This window comes from Pygocentrus nattereri, chromosome 2 (genome assembly GCF_015220715.1).
Source record: "Pygocentrus nattereri isolate fPygNat1 chromosome 2, fPygNat1.pri, whole genome shotgun sequence".
Classification (NCBI taxonomy): Eukaryota; Metazoa; Chordata; class Actinopteri; order Characiformes; family Serrasalmidae; genus Pygocentrus; species Pygocentrus nattereri.
The window spans coordinates 21,213,668-21,240,001 of NC_051212.1; the positions used below are offsets into that span (position 1 = coordinate 21,213,668).

The 26,334-nt window shown below is 38.4% G+C and overlaps 1 protein-coding gene and 1 pseudogene across 1 annotated transcript; both read right to left on the bottom strand.

Moving 5' to 3' along the window:
* On the bottom strand, positions 1-26,293 carry mmp14a (matrix metallopeptidase 14a (membrane-inserted)). Its single transcript, XM_017718742.1, has 10 exons — positions 25,750-26,293; positions 12,868-13,016; positions 11,272-11,394; positions 10,466-10,773; positions 9,667-9,828; positions 9,076-9,215; positions 7,779-7,917; positions 4,804-4,954; positions 4,452-4,567; positions 1-2,930 (listed from the first exon to the last, which is right to left on the bottom strand). The coding sequence occupies exons 1-10, from the start codon at positions 25,831-25,833 to the stop codon at positions 2,599-2,601; spliced, it is 1,704 nt and encodes a 567-aa protein (XP_017574231.1). The 5' UTR covers positions 25,834-26,293; the 3' UTR covers positions 1-2,598.
* Positions 17,993-18,092, bottom strand: LOC119262732 (annotated as a pseudogene).
* Positions 26,294-26,334: the final 41 nt, after the last annotated feature.

Below are 26,334 nucleotides of genomic sequence, written 5' to 3' on the forward strand. Positions count from 1 at the left end.
TAACATTCCACAAAATACTTTTATTTCATTGTTCATTCCCAAAATACAAAACAAGCAATAAATCACATTCCCTTACATTTACAATATATCATTTTCATTATAAATATCATTATTATTATCATTGTTAAAAACTATTATTGATTACATTTCCATGTGGATGTGTGTGCATTCAAGAAAATCCATAGCACCATTTTATTTTTCCAGAATCAGGTTTATTCCATTCAAAAACTGTTCACTCCACCCAAAAGATCAAGGATTCCCACAAAGAATCATCCGAATACAACAAGCTCAATGAGATTGATCTATTTTTATGATCCTCTTCATAATAATTCCTACATTTTTTATGTGTTTTTGAGTAATTCACACCAATTCTTTGTGAGACCATCTGGAATCACCTGAAATTTTCCTTTTAAACATAAACAACCCAAAAAAACCCAAAAATAAAACAACAACAATAAAAAAACTGGAAGTCATTTTAATACCAGTCATATTCTGCCTCTGTCCAGCAGGACTTGAAATGAGAACACTTAAAAATGCACAAGACTACATGTGGAAAACAATAATAACAATAACCATAGTTATAATAACAACAATATTAATCATTAATAACATTAATAACAATAATACATGGTAACAAACACTTTATAACATTAATATCTGGAGTTGTACCTGCAAGCCAGCTAGGCTCTGTTGGAGTAAATGTAAATGAGCCTCCCCTCCAGAGCTGAGCTTCACTCCCTGACCACTGACCTTTCGCCTTTGATCTATCGCATACAGCAGCTCCTACTTTTGAGATATGTGTTTTTTACTAAGACACAATTTAATATGGAGTTTAATTTCTGTCAAAAAGAATTATATATGAACTCAACTATATGGTCAGAGAACAAAAAGTGGTTCTTCTATGGCATCAACATGAAGAACGCTTTTTGACAACTTTTTCAAAGAACATACTTTTATGAATCACCAGCACACGATTACTTGAGGATTTTGAGATAGGATACTTGAGAACAGAAACATCTCAAGTTGTTAGCATATGGCTTCAGTGGGCTGGACCAAAGTTCTACAAGTTGCAGTTACAAACCCAAAACAATGCACTTAAAGTGGTAATCTATAAATCCTTGAATTGAGTCAGAAAATACAAACTGAACATGCTGATAAGGATTTGTAAATGTCACATGATAAGCGTATATATGCAGTTTTTGTTACAGTGAAGTTACACACACACATTATCTAAGGCAGGAAACACCCTGGACAGGTCGCCAGTTCATCACAGGGCAAACAGACAGACACATACATTCACACACAAACACACGTTCATATCCAGGGGCAATTTGGCATCTCCAATTCGCCTGACTGCTTGTCTTTGGACTGTGGGAGGAAACCCACTCAGACATGGGGAGAACATGCAAACTAGACAAGAGAGGACCTTGGTAACCTGGCCAGGGAATCAAACCCAGGCCCTTCTTGCTGTGAGGTGACAGTGCAACCCACTTGACATATTTACAAAATTGTTTTGTGAATTTGCAGTTTATAAAATGAAAATTTCAGCAATGCATACAATTCACATACAATAACTTTTGACACTAAATAAACTCTATATATTTATGGGGGTCAACATTTATACTCCACATGCATGGACATCTATAGAAAACAGGGGTGCTGGACAATATGACAAATTTTGGCCTCCGATGACAAATTGTAGTCCCCAAATGTAAGCACTCATGTCAGCCTAGGGGTGAAAGGCACTGGTGCAAGAAGGGTATATTTATTAAGGGGGAAACTGTGGAGCATATCTGAATTTAAGAGGTAAAACCAAAGACGAGATGAATATTTAGGAGAAGCGAAACAAAGAAAACGTCAATCATACAGCGCTTTGGCTGGAGTCGTTTGATCTGGGAGAGAGAGACCATGAGAGAGGAAGAGGGAGAGATGATCAAATAAAAAAGTGCTTTATTTTCATTCAATGTAAAAGAGGGAATAAAAGTAAGGCAATGGGATGCTCCCTCTTCTCCTCTGGGTCTCTCTCTCCTTCTTGGCTGTATTCATATTGGCAGAGCTGTACAAGTAACTACTAAGACAATATGCATCATTCCCTTTTTCAACTGCTTTATTAAATCCTTCCCTCTTTCCTTTTTTCATCTCTGTGGTTCTGTAAACAATCTCAAACTCAAGTCCTCATCGTCTCCATCTATCGCCTTTACTCTCCACCCACCTTCAGTCCTCTTACAGTCCTTCACTGCAAAAAATGATACATAGGCAGGTGAAAGCTTCTGAAATGTAGTCAATATATGTAATGTTTCTCATTATGAGATTGTTATAAGAATATTATAAGATTATTCAACCTGCGTCTGCAGATTTCTCTTATTATAAGTAATATCTTATTCCACAGACAGCATTACGTCCTGGAATAAGAATTTCTTCAACTTTTCAAGTAAAATGACTTAAAACATCTAAAAATGAATCAAATAATCTTTTATTAGTCTGACAACAACCTCTTAATGAGATATATCACATATATTGACTAAATTTAAGATGCTTTCCTTTGCCAAAATACAATTTATTGCAGTTTTTATTTTTCCTCTTCTCATCCTTCCGTCTCTAAACTTTGTCCAGTAGGGAGCGCTGGCAGTACAGAAGGCGTCGTGGGGTGCCGTAGCGACGGAAGAACAGCAGCGCTCCCAGAGTGATGAGCACACAAGCCAACAAGAAGAGGGGGATTACTATGGCTGCTGCCCCTCCTGCAAAGCCCCCTGATGTCTCATCCATCTCAATGATGATCACTTCCTCGTCCGTCCCGGTCCTCTTTTTAGGCTCCTCCCCTTCACAGCCCATCCAGGCAGTCAGGACGGATTTGGGGTAGCCTGCCTCCACCTTCGTCTGCTGGTTGTTGAACTTCCAGTATTTGTTGGCTTTGTAGAAGTAGGTGTAGGCTATAAAGTGGAAGGAACAAGGGGAAGATACACTGTAGATTAGACACTGTCAGTACATACAACACGTGAGTAATTATCAACAGTAAGGATGCAAATGATTAAACCAATTAACCGTTAACCGACAAATAAACAAGTGTTTGACCAATGCTATCCATTAAAAATGTTCATTTCATTTCATGTGCAATAAACAGAACTTTGAATTTGTGCCTTTATCATTCAAACTGAGGAATGTTTATAAATTGTATGCATGAGGAACCAATGGGCAACTGTTCTGCAGCTAATAGGGCAATAAGAAAAGTGAATAAATAAAACATAAAATGTGGCTGGAGCAAAAGTTATTACACATTTCACAAGCTTTTTTTTTTTTTTTTTACAATATGTTAAAATTTGCGAATAAATAGAAATTGTGCTCTAAAATTTGCAGAGACATTTTAAATCAATAAAATGCAGTTTGACTGTGAGCATTTGCTTTTGACTGTTTAAATTAACGTTTTGATGGGCGCATCCTTGATTTTAGGCTTGTCGGTTAATGACTAATAACTAAAGACAGCAGGTATCAGTCAAATGAATTTTCCAAAATCCGCAACCTTTATCAACAGAACATTTTCCATTGACTTCTGTATTACTGTAGCTAAATGTGTTTGAGTTACCAGACCCAACCCTACCCTTAACCCCAATATAAGCAAATCTTTTAGTTTTACTTTTTATTCTTTAGTAGAGATGGTACTGATTTGATACCAGGTATCTGTGTCTGGCCAGTATCTGCAGGAAAAGCTAGATGGGATCTATCCTGAAATAACACACATTCAGTGTGTGATGTGATGCTGTTAGCTTTGTATTTCTTCTTGCTGCTAGTAGAAGTCTAACCATGTCATACTGAGTGGTTTGCTGGAGAGCCAGTCTGAGAATTTGGCGATGACTCATTAAATTTAATTAAAGCTGCTGCCACAGGCGTTAAACTAAAGTGAAACTTATCAGCATATAGAATCAGTATGTTGTGTGCTACCTTGTTTTTATCACTATATAAACGGATTGGGAAGAGCAGATTACAGTGCAGAAATAGCCATTGGATGTTGGCTTTAAAGGGTTAAGTAGTTTAAGTAACATTATACCATAGTTTAGATGCTTGTATTGATTAAAGGTAGCTCATTTTAAATTATAGAAAAAATATATATATTGGGTAAGTATTGGCCAACACTCAGGGTTTCAACATCAGTATTGATATCGGAGAAAAGAAAAAGTTGTGTTGTTCCATCTCTAACTTTTATGAATTTACTTTTTCCAATAAGAGATACTGCTTTGTACAAAAAAACAAATGTTGCCACAACATCAACATGTCTTTCCGCAACATGTCAAGCACCTAATGACTACACTCACACACAGACACATAGACAGGAAGTACTCTGCTGATTCAGAACCTCCTACCTAAACCAAAATGCCACAACCCCTACTCATATCCTTCCTATATCCCTCAAAGGCTAAAATGTGGAGGTATCACCCCCAGTGTTCCTTCTCTTTTACCTCCATCATCACTCATAATGGCTCCTTTCACGTTCTCAGGCACTCCTTGCCACATACTGATGGGTTTGGGGTAATCTGAGTCCACAGAGCGCGTGTTCTCATTGAAGCGGTAATATCTGCAAGCAGAACCAGAGAAAAGAAATAAAATACAGGAGGGTTTTTGGAGAAAGAACACAGGGGATAACCAAATCAGACAAAAGTGGAAGAGGAAGTAACATCATGCGTGACACAAGTGACACAAAACCTCATAGACAACCCGGTCATAATCATGCTAGAATTAGTGCTTTGTGGCTTCCTTTGTCGCCAAACACAATGCCACTTCCTCAGTGTGTAGGAAGAAGAGATCACTCACTTGTTGCCTCTGAAAAAGTAAGTATTTCCTGTGGGAGTATAGTAGAGGGCAGCGTCCAGCCTGTCTTTAGGAAGGCCTGTGCCCAGCTCCTTAAAAGTTTTAGGATATCCTTGATCCATTATGGCCTCGCTGAACACCCAGTACTTATCACCTACAGAAAGTGTGTGTGTGTGTGTGAGAGAGAGAGAGAAATAGAGAGAGAACAGGTGTACACTTTATTAGAAACACCTAACTTGTTAGTATATAGCACTGTGCGAAAGTTTTACGCATCTAAGCAAATTTTTAAACAATTTACCTTGGCAGTAAGTTTATCATTAATATACATTAGAATAAAGTCATATTCATAATTCAAATAACATAAAAACAATAAACAAGAATAAAAAAAAAAAAAAACAAGTAACAAGAATTTCTTCGATCCATATTTTTCCTTGACACCTTCACAGCCACCACAGAGACTCGTTAATATCATCAATTACATCATGAGCACAATTTAATGAAGCACTGATTGGTCAAACCAAACCAACTAAAGTTGCTCTTTAACTATATATAATACTGGGCTTCCTCAAGGAGCGGTTTGAAAATGGCTAAACATCACTATTTATTATGTATACACACACACACACACGTGTATGTGTATATATATATATATATATATATATATATATATATATATATATATATATATATATATTTATATTAGGGCTATCAAACGATTTAAAAATTTAATCACGGTTAATCTCAGACTTTTATACAGTTATTCACATAACTGTAGTCTCATACAATCATACAGTAGTATGTGACTGTTAGTCACATACTACTGTGTCTCAGTTTAGACATGTATAACAAAAGAAAATAAAAACTAAAATAAAACTTAAATTGTGCTAAAGTTGTATTCAGTCGTGGGGCAGTCGTGGGCTGGAGGTTAGGGAACCAGCATCGTGACCAAAAGGTTGCCGGTTCGACCCCCAGAGCTGACAGCACATGAGGTGTCCATGAGCAAGACACCTAACCCCCAGTTGCTCCCCGGGCGCTGCGGATTGGGCTGCCCACTGCTCTGGGCAAGTGTGCTCACTGCCCCCTAGTGTGTGTGAGCTAGAGTGTATGTGGTGTTTCACTGCACGGATGGGTCCCGTTTTGGGACTTAATAATAATAATTAATAATAATAATAGTATTCAGTCACAGCCTATAGGACTTCACAGTACTGCGCAAACAAAAATAAATTACACAAAGTTGGACTTCATTAAAGACATATAGTGTCTACTACAGCACTGTAAACAGCATGTAAATGTGGCTACTCACTAGCCGCGTTTACATGCATCCTAATATCCATTAATAATCCGAATAATAGCTCAATCGGAATAGAATATGTCCATGTAAACACCTCAATCGGAATAAACTTATGAGGCCAATCAGAATACAATTTCTATCCGATTGAACGAGGTGGGTAAACCTCTAAATAATCCGTTTAATAGAAGAATAATATCCGTGTAAACGCCCAAATCCGATTACACTCAATCGGACCGTGTAAGAACGTTCTGCGCATGTTTATACCGTTCAACATGGCGGAGCACGACGTCTTCCTTAATAAGGACACGTGAAGGACGTTTTTCTGAGTTTTACAGACGCCAGTTTAAAGCAATTAAAACACAAGCGCGCCGACTGGACCTCACGTGATGTTCGCTGTCATGGTAACGTTCTAAGCGCTGCTCCACGCATGCGCGTCATTTTGTATCGGATTACGTGTAGCGGGCATGTAAACGAAGATTTTCGTCAGATTGTTGAGCAGAGTGAGAGTAAACACCTCAGTCTGAGTCTGTAATCCGATTGTTTTCAATCGGATTGGCAAAAATCTTTGCATGTAAATACAGACACTCACTCCTTTACTGTTAATGAGAGACGCCGCGCAAGGTCAAGTCTCAACATGAACTACGGATGAGTCGCAGGGCCAAACAGAATTTGCGTTAACGGCACTTTTTCTAAATCGCGTTAAATTGAGATCGCGTTAATGCGTTATTATCGCGTTAACCTCGACAGCCCTAATATATAAAATCACTATTAATTAATATTCTAGAAATTTTGTAGAATTAGAAATAAGCACATATTACACAAATAAATAGATTTTGAAAATGTGTCTTGGGTGCCTAAGACTTTCTCACAGTACTGTATGTTATAGATGTACAGTTAGAGACTTGTCTTTTTCCATGCACAACTTAGCTATCATCTATCTCTTCATAGCAGTCAGTCTCTGGACTACAAGAGCACTGTTGGCTGAATAGTTTTGGTTAGTGGACCACTCTTAGCCCTGCAGTGACACTCAGGTTTGTAAAACCTCAAATGTTGCTACTTGTCAGAGTCAAAGCTGTGTTGAGAGTGGTCCAGCACCCAGTAATATTTGTCAGTGGTAGTCCTATGTTGGATTCCACTGATGAATCGACTGAGGGTGACTGTGCACAGTTTGAGTTGAGCTACAGTCAGTAACTGCAAAAGTTTAAACACCCTGGTGCAAATAATATGTTTTGTTGATTTTCTGAGAGAAATGCAATTAACATAATCTCTACAGGGAACAAATGTAAATGTAGCTTTTGTTTCTGCAAAATGCTAGTGCACAATTTCTATTTATTGTCCGAGTTGGAAAATATAACAAAATATAAAATGTGCCATTACGTTTGCACAGGCGATTTTTTTTTCATTTCATGATTTAGGCAATTTTTAAATGTTCTTTATCAGTATGTAAAATTCAGCCAATAAACAGTAATTGTGCATTAAAATGTGCAGTGTGTTCTCTGTAAAGGATATGTACTTAGCTTCACCAACAAGCCAAACAAGTCTGACCCAAATTTTTACATGACTTCATAATATGGTATATGGTAGGTGAGAAAATTTGTGATGTACCTAAAAACCTGGCAACTCTACACATCAACACAATCATGAACTATGGAAATTAATAAAGGAGTAATAACACTGAAGCTTTTACCTTTAAAGAACACAAATTTGCCATCAGCACGCTCATAGGCAGCATTGATGGAGGGAGGCAGACCCTTCCAGAAGTGTCCGATGGGCATGGGGTAACCCTGCTGAGGCTTTCCATTACGCATTCGCCAGAACCACTTCTCCTAAAGAAGAGAGAGAGGGGCTGGTAAATTATTTTAGAACATATTGCATGTGGCTATACAAACACAAAGTGAATCACTGGTGCTAGTGTCGATAGTAGAGTATGACTTGGGTAAATACTTAGAACATTAGAATTGCAAATGTTTTGCATTCAGCACAGCATCTATGCTGGTGCCAGGAGTAGGAACTGAAGTAAAGAACTACCAGAAGATCTTCATGCACTGAGTTCTATTCACTTCATAGCTGCAGTGGATGTTCTTAGTGCAACAGTCAGTCCCAAAAAGCTGGAAAAGCCTGTGAAATGCTATTTAGAACAGAAGGCAGTGAATGTTGTCTAGGTACATGTATGTTTGCTAATGATATTGTGCACTGTAGAGGATGAAATACTCTGTTCCTTATTTAAAGTTCAATGAACTCAGAAATGTAAGGCAACAAGGTTACTATGCTTTACAGTGTTGGCAAAGATGCTCCTTTCAAACCCAAACATATTGCATCACCTGTTTAAGACATTTTTGAACATTTCCCAACTTCCCTAGTCTTAAATTGCCCCAGAATGTGCATTTATGTACAAAAATAAGGAGGCAGAATATGAAATATCTTGTCTTTGTACTGTTTTAATATAAAACAGGGTAAAGTGGACTTTCAAATCACTGATTTCTGTTTTTATTCTATTTCTTTTTATGACACTTTTGGTCTAAAAGAATAACATAATTAGAATCTTGATGTGAATGGCTAATTGCAGCTGAGTAAAAGGTAGACTTCTGTTCTCACGAGTATACAAGTATATTTGAGTAAATATGAAAGTATTAAACCCCACTAAATTCACAGGCTTATTATAGCCCAAGGCTTATTACTCAGAAATGACATGGAAACTATGTTAGCCAAATTATTTTTACATTACAGAAGTGTGTGAGTTATAGAAGTCTGAAACTGTTGTCTCATCTTGGCTATTTAAGGGTTAAAAAAAAACTTTTATTTGGAAATACCCAGAAATGTGGGTAGTAGATCAGACACAGCTAGCTATTTTAGGCCTGCTTTATTATGAAAGTGACACTGGCTGACACAATAGCAAAGATGAGCAGCAACTGATAGTATTGGCACACTTTTCTGGGTATGTCCGAATGGAAATATTTTAGATTATGCACCGAGTCTTTATGTACCTTAAAGACAAACATCTCTCCACGCAGGATGGCAATGGTGTCAAAGTGGCCTTCACAGATATCAGGTCCAAAAGTGGGCCTGTCTGGTCTGCGTGTGGGGTGTGGTGCAGGTGGCTTGTGGGGCTCTTCTGATCCTGCACCTACAGGAGGATAAGCCATTATTATATTAGGGTTTATTAAATGTGTATACAGTGTTTTGGTTAAACTGTTGAGAAACTATTAATTTTATTTATAGAAATGTCCTGCGTTTCATCTTGCTGCTTAAATGGAACTTATAAAACATATGTGAAATATTATGTAATCAAATTTGTGAGTTTGCAGTCAACATTCAACTTTCCTTATAAATTCAGCAGACACATCAAACAAGAGTTACTAAATGACATTTTTTATGTGGTTGTAGCACCTTTTGTTTCTAAAACAACATTCCAAAAAGTCCATGCCAACTCAGCCTAAGTATCAATGTATAAAAAGTTGAGGTTTCATTATCAACAAATGAGTTGGCCTAAAAGCAGAAAGAATACATCTGTATTTACTCTTACTGAGCACAGCTATAAAAGCAACATTGGAAGACCAGACGAAAAGCATACCAACCATAAATCTGCTGAATTCCACGCCTGTCGTCATCAGGCAGCACAAAGTTCTCGGTCTCCATCCACTGGTAGAATGGAGCCATGATGGCAGAGGGGTCACCCGAGTGCTCCAGACCCAGAGCATGACCCAGCTCATGCACAGCAACCAGAAACACATCATTACCTGAGAGGGGAAAGATAGAGGAGAGAGAAAAAGTGATGAAGACCAAGACATTTTATAAGCTGTTGACAGAATAAAAATGTTCATCTGCACACATTCCCACCAGAGAGGTCTTACATAGTGCAGCTTTCAAGTGCAAGGCCATAGTGGTCAAATTGTCTGGTTACCTATTTGCTTCCCAGCTGTCGATGCAGCTTGAACCTCCTTTACATGCATTTGCTTTAACCCAACAGATGAAACTCACCCATGATACATTCTGTTTGTTATGGCATAACCATATGATTATAAACTTTGGAAAATGGCTCCAGTCATCTTATATAACTGTGCTCTTCACATATAATTGCAATCAGGTAGTATAACTGTGATAGACGTAGATGAACCTTCTATACCTGCACACTCTAGATGATGACTGCTGCTACATTATCATCAAACATGTTTTATATTTTCTCTGATTTTACATTGTCACAAAATTCTTCATTTTCTGGTCAAAATATTACTTCCAGGCATCCCATTATTTGAAGTCTGGTGACCAGTCAGCCCAGCCTGATCGTTAACTGTGGCAATAATGGAGGTAGAACTCATGTAATATAACCTCAGCTTTAAGTTGTACCTTTGTATTGGAGCAAAGCTCGTGTTTTACCTCCTTGGTCGACGCTGCCAGTCGTCCACGGCTCTGCTGCATCGAAGTGCGTGTCCCCTCCAATCCCCTGACCAGGGAAGTACGCGTGGGCAAGGAAGCCACCCTCCCCATCAAATGGCGTACTATCGCCATGGAAACCCTCAGCAAAGAAGAGCATGATGTCAGCAAACTTCTCAGGCCTGTCTCTGATCTGATTGTATGGAATTTCCCGGAACTTCAGGGGCGTGACCGACTCCCATACTTTAAAGGCCTTCCGGATGGCCTCATGAGTGGCATACTCCCCCACTTTAGGAGTGTAGTTCTGGATACTGAGAATTAGAGGGACACCAGAGCATCAGTACAAATTCATATTGTTTTGTTTGTTCATGTATCTGTTTTGTTTATTTGTTCTTTTCATGTTTTATAATGAAATGCAATTCTGTATTTTTTAATTTACATATTCTACAGCACTTTGAGTAGCTCAAGTAAATAAACCTTATTTACTTGTCTATCAATATAAAAGAAATTTAGCTATTTAATCTAAACTGTACAAGCACAGGCATTTAAATGGCGTACACTTTCAATAGTGTGTCCTTTCATGATCTTTTTTTAAGCATGAGGTTTTTTTATGGACTTCAATCCATCAATCAAACAAATCTACTTAAAATTAATGTCATTTTGTACTTTGTTGTAAATCCACCCCAACAACAGTACAATGGGTGGTGTCTGAACACTGTATATTGTGTATGTTTTCTAGTGAACAGACCTACCACTACTTGGACAAGTTACATGAATGTTGTCTGAATGTTCTTTGCTAAAGGTCCCACCTGAAAGTGATTTCTCTCTTTTCCCATTTTAGTCCCTGTATGACGTAGCGTTTCCTCCTCAGGTTGCTCTTCAGCTCTGAACCAAACTTGTCTGGAACTCCACAGCGTGGCCGCTGCATTGCCCTGGCAACAGAGACATATTTATACATCCTATTCATTTTTATCAATTAGTGGCCTGGACACATATTTTTTTTGAAGATTTAGGGTTTGATGTTTTACTTCAACACTACTGAATGTGTTTGGGATTACTTGGATAGTAGGAAGCAGAAAATGGAAACAGACTGAGCTTCTTAGGTGTAGAAGAATATCTCTGAAGATTTCATTGAAAAACTGTAAACAAATATCTTGAAAACTATAGAAGGCAAATAATGGACAAACTAAATACTGAAAAGTAATATTACATTTAGTTGTTGAGGCTTCAGTGTAATTTTCTATTGAATACACTCTCTCCTAGCACTTTATTAGAAACAACTTCTTGTATCTTCACTTATTGTCAATTTTATTAGCTCCACTTACTATATAGGTGCACTTCGCAACAATTATAGGCTGTAGCAGTTTCTCTGCATACTTGGTTAGCCCCCTTTCACCCTGTTCTTCAGTGGTCAGGACGCTCACAGAACCACCACTGAGCAGGTATTATTTGGGTGGTGGATCATTCTCAGCATTGCAGAAACACTGACGTGATGGTGGTGTGTTAGTGTAGTATGAGTGGTTCACACACAGCAGAGATGCTAGAGTTTTTTAAGCACCTCAGTATCGCTGTCAGTCTAAAAATAGTGCACTGCTGTGTCTGATCCACTCATATCAGCACAACACACACTAACACATCACCACCACATCACTGTTACTGCAGTGCTCAGACTGATTCACTACCAAAATACCTGCTCTGTGGTGGTCCTGGGGAGGTCCTGACCACTGAAGAACAGGGTAAAACAAGCTAACAATGTATGCAGAGAAATAGATGGATTACAGTCTGTAAATGTGGAACTAGAAAGAGAACCTCAATAGTAAGCACTATGGTAAGTGGAGGTGATAAAACAGACAAGAAGTGTGGATACAAGGAGGTGTTCCTAAGGTGCTTGTTGAGTGTGTGCTTTCTGCTTTTTTCCTGACAATGAAAAACTTGCACTGGCTGTTTTACTGGATATAAATGAAAAGTGTCCATATGGATACATACTGTATAATAAGATACATACCAATATTTATATATTGATATACATTAAACATGTATAACATTTGATGTATAACAAGATATATATATCTAAAGTACCAGTGCAACATTTTACCACATTTCTCTTTACTGACACAAATTAGCACTAAACTGTGAGGTATGTCCTTTTAATTGTGCCTTGAGGTGTTTTTTTTTGTCTGTGTGTGGAAGTGTTTTTCATGAGTTTAAGCATCAGCCTGCTGAGGAACAGCAGGTGGCCACATCTGGCTTATTTACATCATAAAACAATGATGTTGTTGTTTAGTCTGCACTGTCTCTGTTAGCTAAACAAATAAAGTGAAGTATATTGCTTAGTGGAAATGGTGTTCATTTCCCCATTGATTGCACCAGTATCCTGTGCTGTGATTGGCTGGCTTGAGACTCACTCGATTGTGACTGGGTCCATAGTTCCTGTAACGGTGAGGCCATAGAACTTTTGCATGGCTGAGATGGCAGAGGAGATGGACTTTGGGGAGCGGATGGCCTGTGCTCGAACATCACCAGGAGGAAGATAACCATACTGCTGTAGCCATACCTAAGAGAGGAAGAAAGAGAGACAAGAGAGAGACAGACAGACAAGAAAGAGGAAGAGATCTAGATGTGACCTCATATAATGACAGTCATCAAATATAATTAGTTCACATGTTGCAGTTTTCCTTATATGGCTTTCTTCCTCCCACTCATCTGATTTATCAACACCTCAAGCTGGTACAATGTCTGAAATAAATATGCTACTCAGAACTGCCAAAATACAAGACTGTGTAAAAGTCGTAGGCAGATAAGAAAATGGTGTAAAACATTTATTTTGCCTGTGTGTTTTTGCCTGTAAACATAAATACAGTAAGATGTAGCAAGATTTTTCTGTTTTGAAAAAAGTTATTGAGATGTTGGTTTGAAGAACACCGATTTGGCTTCTGATTTCACACTCTATAGTTTATTAAATCCCATCAGCAGTACGTGATTTAATTTAATGGAACGATTAGCTGATGCAGATGCCGGATAGAAACTGTTACTACTACACTTAATCCAGCAGAGATTTGAAAATAGTTAAACTCAAGCACTCATCCATGCAATGTACTGTTTACTTGTATTCATTTTAATGTTGGTGTTTTTTGAATGTGTACACACTGCCTCGATAAACAGCTGTACAAAATGTCACCTCATATCTCCAAAAATAGTAACTTCACAGAGAAAGAAAAATGTTCTTGTGATGGAAATTAACACGTTTTTTTCAAGTAATTCTCGGCCATTGTTATTGGTCTGATTATGGGTAACTGGAAGTTTCACATCAGGAGAAAAAGACAGAGAAACCAGGTGGCAGTGGTGATATAATTTCCTCAGATGCCTTAGACTTTTACACAGCACTGTATGTCAGGCCAATGAATGCCTGTTTATACACAAGTCTGTCCATGAAAAACTGTGTAAGAGTTTGAATAAGAGGATGTGTGTCTTCTTATGACCCTAAATGAACCTGTGTGCCTGTGTGTGTCCGTCTGTCCGGCGTTTGTGTGTGGGCTTCACTGAGCTTGAAGCTGTGTAGGTGGTTAAGTCTGCCTAGAGTGATGCCAAGCTGACTTTGTACCTGAACCTGCCGGTGTGACCAAGTACAGCCTTATAAAAATACACATTCAGAGAGAGAGAGACAAAGAAAGAAAGAAAGAAAGAAAATGAGAGAGAGAAAGTGAAATAAAGAGGGAAAGAAAGAAAAAAGAAAGAAAGAAAGCTGAAAATAGTGAATAGTGAAAAGGAAAGAAATAGTGAATAGTGAAAGAAAATAGTGAGAAATAAGACAGAGAAAGAAAGAAAGAAAGATAGAAGAAACAAAGAGAGATAAAGGACAGATGGGAAGAGACAAAAATGGCTTGAGAGAGAAAGACGGACAGATGGAGAGAGATGAAAGGGCGTGAGAGAGAGAAGAACAGACAGACAGACATATAGACAGAGAGAGCGAAAAAGTGAAAAGAGTAATAAAGCACATAGAATAAAACACATAAAATGTAATTACAGCTTCTGGCTCGTCTTGTACTTTCGGTCAGTCTACAGCTTGAAGCTTCAAAGTACCCCATCCTGATAAACTTCCTTTTTTTGTGTGAATGAGACCTGACTTGAAGACGTCACTGAGAAAAAGCTAAATAAAGCTCTTAACTCAAATACACACTCACGCTAATGGCCCACTGGACACACACACACACACACACACATACACACGCACACACACACACACACACACACACACACACACACACACACACACACACACACACACACACACACACACACTTCTGTTTTTTCAAAACTAAAGAAGTCCTGTAATCTAGCTACTGTATCTCAACCCCTGATTATGGTTCCTCTCAGCATTGTGCTCTATTCACCAAACTAAAACAAATTTAGCAAATGTTTCTCCAAAAATGAAGAAACGTCAACAAAAAGGAGCTCTTTTTAATATCAGCAGTCCTGCTAAGAAACACTACACCCTAAATACACAGTGTGCTATCACTGGACCTTACATGTGGTTAAAACATCAGAGACCCAGACTGCGAGCAGACTGGATTTGGCATTTAGGGCAGTATTATCTACAGTACTGTGCAAAAGTCAAAGAGCACTTTTTTATTTATTTAATTTCTAGTCAAAATGGCTATGAAGTACAAGTTATTCATTTTAGGAGGATTTTTTGAAGTAATGTGATACAAAATCACCCACTTGCATACTGAAAGGAAAGTCAAAGGAAAGAAAGTGAAAAAAACAGGAGTTTCCAAAACTGCAGTTCAAAAAATGATTAAACGACACAGAGAAAATGGTAGACCACCAAATCTGCCACCATCAGGTAAGCAGTGCTTAAAGGCTTAATCTTTGAGAGTGAGTAGAGGAGAAAACCCAGCACCACTCTTTCTTCAGATCTGAAAAAATCCACAGGAGTTTCTGACCATCTTTCCACTGTGAGAAGACAACTCAGCTTCTGTCAAGAAACTCACTGAGAAAAAGGAGAGATATACAGAGAATGTGTTCTCATAACAATATACTGACCACCCCAGAGTCCAGACCTCAACATCACTGAATTTGTTCAGGATTACATGGATCAAGACAAGCAGAAAATTCTAGAAGAAATGAAAAAATAAATTAATTTTGACTGGAAATGAAAAACAAAGGGTGGTCACTGTAGGCTGGGCCATTTTTCCTAGTGTCTGAATCATAAAATGGAATTCCAGAATGATTTTGAGCGCATTATAATCTCGCTGACTGCACTCCAGTGAACAGCATAGATCACTACATCATGTATATCATTAGCTATCATTAATGGTGGCTGCTGAGCTACTGGACATGAAATGTATTATTATTATTATTATTTGTAGTAGTAGTATTATTATTATCATAATATTTCTGCCAAATGTAACACCCAAGAGCAATCACAACAGACTGTTAAAAAACGTCAGTCACAAGGATGCAGTATTTATTTTTTGGTATGGGTGGGCATTCACTCCTCTCTAAAAACTGGAATGCACATGACCCCCTCTTCCTCCCCTTAATCTTAGTCTGTGTATCACCTTCTGTGTCAAAACGTGGTCAAGAAAAGACCCCTTCTCAGTTCTTAGCAAATGACCCTAATGAGAGTCTGCTGAAACGCAACACTCTGCAGCATAATTTCCATTAGGATTCAAACGGATGTGTGTGAGTGAGTTAGACTGCATATGTGGACACTCCGGTTTATGGTTCAGACAGCCTCTGTCTCCATTCTGACCACAAACACAGTCAGAGATATTACAAAGAATTCTTCAGTAATACTTCAGACCTCAATCCTCACAACTGCTCTCTCTCTCTCTCTCTCTCTCTCTCTCTCTTTGCCTCTTTCTCCCTCTCCCTTTCTCTCCCACTCTCTCCCTTTTGTAGCTTTTTCTTTCTATCCCCACCCTGTTTCCACAGGGGGATGAAAGCTTGTGAGGGTTCACTGGGGACACACACAGATAACATCAGTGTGTCAATGAAACTGGTTTGTATTTTGGCCCTAGGCTTGAACTGCTTTGTGAAAAGGACGTCTTTGCAAGAAGGAAGGATATTTATGGAATATACTGCATAAGGGAGCGGTGGGCCTAAAGACAAACATTACCAGTCGAGACGTCTAAGAGTTTAAGACAACCATGAGCTCAATGTTAACTGGCTCAAACACATAATTCACCGTTTAATTTGGCTCAAACTTTGAGTATACAAAACGTCAGCCCAAAGCTACTAAAGTAATCAACACTCAAAACAGTTTACATAAGCAGTTTCAGTAACGTTATAAACTGGCTCATATGTGACAACTGTGCTCAGTTACTGGCCATTTTATGAGTGATGTTAAAGCAATAAGCCACAAGAGGCGATGTGTTACAGACATTTTATTGCAGTTGTAAACAATTATTCCAAGCATTGTCATTTTTAACCTCTCTCTGTCGACCACTACTGGAATGGAAATCAACTTGGATACTGTCAGATTAACTAGCCAACTACTGTTGGCTGTCTGTGTGTGAAATCTTGTGACTCGGTATTGAGCTGCTAGCGAGCAATACGGTAAAGTAAAACAGACAGCAGAACTGCAACTTTCTTGATATATAAATAAATAAATAAAAATAGCATAATAAAAGCCCTTTTACAAATTTTGACTTGCATGCTCACCTACAAAGATGAAACTCTAGTCCATTTTGCCTTGAACAAAATATGTTCAATGTTACTGAAAGATGAAAGATATAATAAGACAGCAAGAATGAGTAGAGAGATAAAAAAGACTCAGTTTAAATAAAACAAAAAAAAACAGACAGCGGGAAAAAAATGCAAGTAATTAATCTACTCAAAAGAGGCAGACAAAACTGTAGCCAGTCTACAATGTAGCCAATCATCCAAGACTTCTTTAGTTTTGCACTGGAGCTACAATGCTAATGGAGCTCAAAACTAATGGAGGTTAGTGTAGCTCTGGTGAAAAAACAACTTCAGACACCAAACACGTCTTGGCCGATTGACTGAATTTGTTTCTCCCATGAACAGCATAATGGTTTTAATAACTTGGTGCATTAATACAGAATCAACTGATGTGTGAAGTCATATGCGTGTATACCAATGCGCTTACAGTGGCTTTGAATGTGGCTTAGCCAACCATATTTTAGAACCAGCACTATTAATTTATTAGCAGCAAATTAGTTCTGGCTAAAGTCTGCAGCATTACAGCATTACTATTGCATTTTAATAAGTGATACTTTTTTAATCTCACAAATGGGGAAATTCCATCTCTGCATTTAACCCATTCATGAAGTGAAACACCACATACACACTAGTGAATACACACACTAGGGGGCAGTGAGCACACTTGCCCGGAGCGGTGGGCAGCCCTATCCACAGCGCCCGGGGAGCAGTTGGGGGTTAGGTGTCTTGCTCAAGGACACCTCAGTCATGTGCTGTCGGCTCTGGGGATCGAACCGGCGACCTTCTGGTCACAAGGCTGGTCACAGGGCCAGTTCCCTAACCTCCAGCCCACGACTGACCTCAAAAAATATGGAGCGCTTCACGGATTTGCGTGTCATCCTTTCCCATGCTAATCTTTTCTGTATTGATCTAATTTTAGTATATGTGCTGGCGTAAGGAGCACTACTGTTACTGCGATTACACTACAGTAGCGATTACTGTGCTACACCAAAATCCCTGATTAAGAAACTGCTATTCTGGTGGACTTTTACATTGATATAGTTATAACATATCAATGCACACATTATGCTGCTGATGCTGTGATATTCTAACCTGTCTGATGGGAAAGTGCTTTATGGACAGCGTTGCGTAAGTGAATACAGAGCGCTGTACTATGCTACAGTGTTAATTTCGTTTTTCTTTCACTCTCTCACTCCATCCCTCCCTCCCCTCTCTCTCTCTGACTGCGCTCAGTGTGTCGTGGCTGCTCTGTGGTTGCTCTCCCTATGCTGGGAAAACACTCAGTTCAGAGGGATGAATACATTTCCCCCTCAGCCTTTTTCATCTTTCTTTCACTCTCTTCCTCCTTCTTTTTCTTTGTTCTTCTCTTTTTCCTTTCTTATTCTCTTTTGCATTCTTTAAATTCTCCTTCTCTCTCTACTCTTTTACTTACATATACTGCTTCATTCTTGAAATCGTCCTCTTTTTTCTCCTCTCTTCGCATCAACTATTTCTACTCTTTCATTGCCTATATCCCTCTATCTTGCTCTCTTCTGGCTCACTGAAGCCTCAGGTCTCCTCTTACTCTTGCCAGCAATCCCAGCTTGCACCAGGCCCAAGAAACTCCCAGTGGTGAAAGTCAAAGCTTCTATTTAGAAGCCCTCGCCAGCCCCGCTGACTGGTGAAGTGCAAATCACTGTGTGGTCAGTGTGTCAGTGACTGCCCCATACAGACAGGTAGCCTTATTAAGTTTCAGTCGGTCTAGGCTTTATTTATGGATTTGCTTTTAGGTTCTGAACTCAGATCAAGCCAAGAGCTCTGCTCAAAGATCAGGGTTTTGTCTTTTATTTTGAAATGACTTCATGAAAACTATTCAATAGATGTGGTAACTGAGCTTGAACTAGCAGTCTGAGAAAGGCTGGATTTCCTCACAGCAATGGAGATGTTAGCCATCGGTTGCTTTTGTACAGTTACAATGACAATACAGAACAAAAGCTTATGTATATAACAGGAAATAGAAGGCTGAAAGGAGAGCCCACAGGCATCGCTGGTAATTGGGAAAAGAGGTCAAAATGTTGACCAATTTTGCGAGTTCTTCCTTTCTTGCTTTCCTTCATTTATACACTTTATTCCAACTGATCTACCCGAACTCCACCCACAAGTGTGTTGTTTCGTACTCTGTTAACCCTTTATAATCCCAGGCTTGGTGTATACTATAGGCCTATTATTCATTAACTACTTGGATTGCAATGCTAACTCGCTGAGGTATTCTTAGGTTATTGAAGTGTGTGGTAAAACTTTAGAAATGCTGGTGAGTCCTTGCCATGTACGGGATTAATTATGACCTGGAATTCACAATAGTTAACACTAATTTCACACACAAAAAATCCTACTTATCATTTTATTGTCAAATCAACTAATTTAAACATATTTTCTGTTTTAACCACATAGCAGATTACTGTGAAAAATTGTCTTGTTTACTGAAATTGGCAGATTATAAAACTATATATATATATATATATATATATATATATATATATATATATATATGTAAAATGTTTATGCTTACTTGAGATATTCTGTGCATATATACAGTGCAAAATGTAATTAATAAGTTTTTTATATTAATTTATTTGAGGTAATCTTTTATTTAAAATTTCCAAAAAAATGAACACTTTTATTGGTCAGGTAAAATAAAAATATATAATCTAAAATTTTATTGCATAAATTTACAATAAAATTGCTGGCTACTTTGTTGTACTATGTTTACAGTTGTTATGTTAAAATACAGGAGACTACCATATTTTAATAAGTGTAAATGTGTAGGTGACTGTGAGTCACAGTATACAGTTGCTATTTTACTGTTATTTACTATTATTATCATACAGTGAATTACTGTGAAAATAATGCAAACTGTATCCAGTAATTTACTGTAATTTTACAGTGATTTTTTAATAGAGTAGCAACAGTTGTGAGGTTGGACAGAATTCACAGAATGTGTGCAAAAAGACATTCAACCAAATGAAAACAGCTACATATTACTGAGTTTCCATTTTAAAACGCGTTGCTAATGAGCTGGACTATGTTTTTGCAGCTAATCAGAAACAGAGCCTCAGATGTTTCATCCACATGTACCTGGAATGTTTGACATTTATTTAGTGCTAGACTGGTCACAATTACTGGGATTTTGTCAGCTGCATTCCAATACTTGCATGTCCATATTTACATTCATGCAGTGAGTTTTATCAGTTTGTCAGATTGGACACAAACTTTTGCAAGTGGTAACCTGCCCTGCACATCGTGACTGAGCCTTTCAAAGCAAAACACGTATGCCAGTTTGTTGCACATGTGTCCATTCTGGTGGTAGACCTGTTCTGAAAATCGTCCACCCTATACGCCCCTTAAAAACAACAGTCTATAGTTAGTGTATGGCAGTGAAACTGCCCTTTTCTATCAAAGTAGGTGGTTATGTTATGTTATGTTATGTTATGTTATGTTATGTTATGTTATGTTATGTTATGTTATGCGGCAAAATGCTCTAGACTCTCAGACAGACACTCTATCAATACTCAAGCAACCATGTGCATGCGAAATTGGTTCTTTGTATGGTGAAAAGGTTCTTCAGACTGATGGAGAATGTGTTGTATATGATTCTACACAGAAGCTTTGATATTGTGACAAAGTTATATCATAATAATAGCAGAACCCTGTTTGGCGCAATATAGAACCTTTCAAAAAGCTTCTGTACAGAACCATATACAACACATTCTCCATCAATCTGAAGACCCTTTTCACCATGCAAAAACATTTAAGCATGCAGATAGTTACCTGAGTGTCCATGGTTCTATATACAACCATTGCCTTTACTAAAGGACTGCTGAAGAACCATTTTTTAAGAGTGAGAAGCAAAAATACTGTAAACATCGCTCTAAGCACAACCATATGCTATGACCTCAACTACAGATGTGCCAGCGAAGCAAACTTCTGCTTTCCTACAAAAATCTGAAGGTGACCTCAAGGTCTCCTTCTGCTTTCTGCCATTCTGAGATTTGTGGCATCCTATTATGAATCAGTATTTTACAAGGACTAAGCAACTGTTTTTCAGAAGGACACTGGATGTTTTGCACTGTTGCAACATCTTGGAATTGTCCCGTCTGACCACATGACACAGACATGGGCCAACTAAGCAACTCAGTCTTCACCATAACAATGTGACGTTGGACTGGAAGCAGAAATGACTGCAGTAAGAATTTCCAGCCTAAAATGGTCATTGTGGTTTTTCAAAGTTGATCTGATTTTCTTTCTTTAGAAAGTTTAGCATTTTGTATAGATAAAGGAAGAGAGGGAAGTGATAGAAAAATGAAGGCAAAACTTCTTGCAGATAAGAAGAACAAAGGCTAAAAAAGATGGAAGACAGGAGATAAAGGATAGAAAGAAACAGAGAAAAAAGGGAGGGGGGGTGCTGAATTTGAACTGGAGGGAGACAAACTGACTCAGTTGTTCCCTTCAGGTTTGTGCCAATGGAAAAAACACAGAATTGTGGTCATCAGCGGCCGAGTCTCGGTCTCACACAGCCTGGGCGCGCAGTGGCCCACACCACTGACCTATTTACATTCACCCACACCTGACAACCAGACCCAAACCAAGCCATGAGTTTTTAAACTGATCTCATGCACGATCATGAAAAAGTAGAATATGGTGTACAACGTGTACAACAACACTTGGGTATAACGACTTGAAGACAATGAAGTAACTGGACATCTTTCTTACTGAGTTTGTTTTAAAAGCCTAATTAGGGACAGAATAGCAAATTATCATTGGCCAGATGTATTACAAAAATGATGTTTGTTGCATCTTCATGTAGCATAGTTTATCTGCATTACTGAAGGCAAATAAATAAATAAACAAATAAACTACTCTCTTGCAAAAAACTAACTAGCCTAAACTAGCAGCTTTAGACCACAGCACAAAATGTTTTCTCTAGCAGCAGTGGCAGTGAACCTTTCAAGAGTACCAGATCCAAGTCTGCAAACCAGACAAAAATGTCTAATTACTGATATTATGATAATATCGCCAACATATGCCAGTGTTTAGATATTGCACTACACATTTGCAGACCAATGCAGCCTCTTCACTGCACACAAAGACTCAGAGCAGACTGAGTGAGGAATCTAGTACAGTTACAACATCTGTAATTCTACTTGGGATAAATACATCATCTTTCTGCGGGCTTCAGGCTGTGGGGGAGAACGAGAAGGAGAAAAAGAGAATCGTCCAGCTGTTTTCCATAAGGTCTATGGTTTTTCCCTTATAAAAATCTCAACAACAGCACCTGTAACAACAGCAGTAGGCCTACAGTTTTAACGTTAAAAAGTTGCCGTTCAGCTTGTATTAAAGCTTTTGAGTTATCTGAACTTATAAACAGCATAAACAACATAAACAAAGATTCTTATACTGCTAACTTACTAATTGAAGTTCAATTAACTTTAAATTTTAAGGCAACCTGAACACTAACTTTTTAAGCCATAACTAGACTTTGTACAGTGTATCCTATTGTATCTTGGGATTGCTCGGGAAGTTTTAAATGAGAACTCTAGACATTTCTGTTGAAAATGATTAAGATGACATCATCCCGAGCTAGGAAGTTAATGACATGCACAAACATACACTACAGTGACAAAGAAAAGACGCATTGGTGTCAGCACATAATCGCTTAAAAGCCTACATTTTTCTTTTTCCTCTGGAGTCTACTTTTAACACATGTGTGGGTTCATGTACTAAGACAGTCCATTTTTACACAACCATTTTTCAACCTTTCTTTATCCCTTAGCATTAAACAGGCTGTTTTTGTTCATACATATTCTGTTACAGAGCCTGTATGAAAGCCAAAATTCTCATTACATTGTCAGTATTGAAAACATAAGCAATCCCAGCCCTAGCTGATAGTAACGCATGCTCTTTTTGTCCTGAATACATTTAGAGCCAGGAGAAAGAGAGCATGTGATTTTGCACCTGGGATTTGACCCTGGGTGTGACCTTTCACTCAGATCACATGACTCCAGCATGACTCCATTTGGAGAGACTGTTATCGTCTGCAAAAAAAACCTGGAAGGGCCTGGTCTGTGCCAGGGCTGAATTTTCCACCCTTAGCCTTGGCTGCCTCAGCAGTGGTTTAAAAATGAGAAGGCTGGAAAGAGGAGGAGCGAGACAGAGGGAAGCTCATAGTCGGCCTCTTCATGCACTCTGTCTGATCTATTACCTGGATTACAGCTGTGGCTTGCATCTGAATAAAACGCTCCAAAACTTAACTGAATGTACAGCATTATTCTATCTGTTCATTCTTCTAACTGCTGTGTGTCTCTACCAGACAGTCATCTCTGGAGCAGACATTAGCAGCTTGATCACAGGTTGCGTGTAACACACGGAGATGATGTCAGCTTGAGACGTTTTATTACTGTCAGGGCTGATTTCCCAGGCACTGACTGGTTCTAGGCTAAAAATGGATCAGAGGTGAATCCCCTTAGTCCGTGTAATTTAGTTCAGCTCTAGGCTTGATCCCTGTCTGGGAAAATGGTCTTATGAACCCGTTGTACAAAGGGTAAAAAACCTCACCTCGTCACAGCTGAAGGGGGCACATTTGCATGTGGTAACATTACTAGAGGAGTTATACTAACCACTTATGTACTATTTAAAATGTAGAATATAAAATATATATTTTGAGTTATGCGGACATACATGCATAATGCAGATACATATTTTTATAATTGTTGTTTATATGAAATCTTTACTCTGCAATTCTAAGCCTAGACTAAGCACTAAAATTGATTCTGACCCAATGCATAACCTTAATCTTCGTGATGGCACAATCCTAAGCAAAACTGTGTCTGTGAACCTAATCCTAACCTGAACCATAATCAAAGAAACAAATATTTTTACTTTTTACCTTTTTAAAACACAAGGCATACTCATAATTAAGGGTCAAAAAAGTTCCTCAATTCACTGAAAAAAATGTGGTTGCGCATAAATTAAATATATTACATAAACACAATTGCTTACTTTATGTTTGCTTGTTTTGGCAATAACTGTGTTTTAACATCTTACATTTTAAGCATTTACTACCACTAGACACACTGAATAATGCACATTTTGGACACATTTTGTGTTTTTGGAAATTTACACACATTTTGTAAGGACATTTTTTCTGTCCTCTGGTCCTAAAAAACGTATCGAACAAATACACACACACACACACACACACACACACACATGCAGTCGTATAAATGACTGCAGCTGGCTGAGTAAGAGGCCAGATGTACATTGCCACTTACTCACACTAATGCTTTTCCTGTATTTCACAATTTAGCAAAAAACATTGGAACCAGAAGCAAAACAGCGTTTATTACTCACAGATTCCACGTGTAGTTCATATAGTATATGGAGGGGCTTTTATAAGTACATTTATAAGCACTAGAGATGGCATATTGGTATCATTGGGAATTGATATGGAGCCAAAACCCTGGTCAGATATCAAAGAGAGAAAAAATAAAGAATCTGATTTAATTCTGTAACAACCTTATTCTGAAATAGCATTCACTCCCATGTGATGCATTTATCTGTGTATTTCCTCGTGTGGGGTAGTAGAGAGTTTGGGAAGTTTGTTTTGAGTATGATTGACTTCTTTCAGGTGGTCATTTAAAGTGAAGTGCTTCAATTCAAAATTCATAATAGTTTTAAAGAAAAGATATCAGTCCAATATCAATATGGGTACTGACCGATACTTATGGCTAAAATATCGGTATCAGTATCGTGATTGGAATAGACAAAAAATATATCATGCCATCTCTATAAAGCACATAAACAAACTTCATAAAAATTAAATAAACCTTATAAGGTTTCGTCATGTGAGTCTACTCAGGCCTATGCGGCACAGACACACACTATTTCCTTTGTTATTTTGGAAGGGTGTACCCATTGTCTTCCATCTTGTTGTAATTAAATACTGCTGTGCAACAATTAAAGAGAAATTCCCGCACTTTTTGAACATTTCTGCATAATTCAATTGTTAAGATGTAATCAGAGTCATTCAGAGTGGTCTGATGTGAGTGGGTTTTCATCTGTATTTTTGATAATAGGAAACCAGGACCGAAGGTTTATTTCAAATCTCTCTTAAACTCAGGTATCAGGCAGCACATTCATAACCATTTAGTGTAGAAAATTTCTGTAAACGAAGCTTTTTATGGACAAATTCAACTTTTCAGACGTCTGGTTCCCATCACCATTACTGTGAACAATTCTAATTTGCTAAGTTTCTCTAGATCAGGGCATTTCACAATCAAAATACTCCGAATGACTTTGTTTACGTCTTAACCATGTACTTATGCAGACATTTTGAAAATTCGGTGGGATTCCCCTTTAACCCAACCTTAGCCTAATCAAAAGGAAATCTTTTACTACTTCAAGTAAAGGTTTTTGTTTGTGTAACTGTTTTCCCCTTGCTTGCACCAGCTATGAGGACATCTGGCCTCTGCAAAGGGCTGAAGATCACACCTTCTCAGAGCTCCTGATGAGTTCTGGCTCTTTCTTAGTTTTAATTGCGTCCAAACGGATAGCAGAGCACTAACCTCTGGTCTGACTTCTTTCTCGCCGTTTCCCCTCTCAGTCAGGAGGATGGTGGTCAGCAGCAACAGCAGCACCGGCCTTAACATTCCTGCAAGCCTCCAAAAACACACACAAGAAACACACAAAAAACAACTTTTCCCTCCGCCTTCTTCTGCCTGATGTTTCTGCCTCTGCTTTTCCAGAGTCAAATGGTTCCAAAGCGGGGGGGAAATCCTGAAACGTGTCCTTTTCTCTCCAACAAAAGCCCGAAAAATGCCCAAGGCAGTTAAATTAGGTGTGGTAAATCGTGAAACTGGCCCAAAAGTGTAAATGAAACTTAAATAATAATCACCACATATGAAAACCTACTCAGGCTACAGGTCTGGGCAAAAACAGCTTGGAGGAAAAAGCTGTCAGAGAAAGGCAGAGCTGTCCGTGAGCATGATGATGAGCCGCTCTACAGCGCTTCGTGTCTCATCTTGTCGGCTCTGCTCTCTGTTTGCTGTGTGAAGAGCTGCAGACGTGGTTGATCGTTTCGTGCTATTCTTTCTAACAGTGCGGAAAGCGAGGAAGAGGCAAAGAAAAAAGTTTCTCCCTCCCCCCTGTAC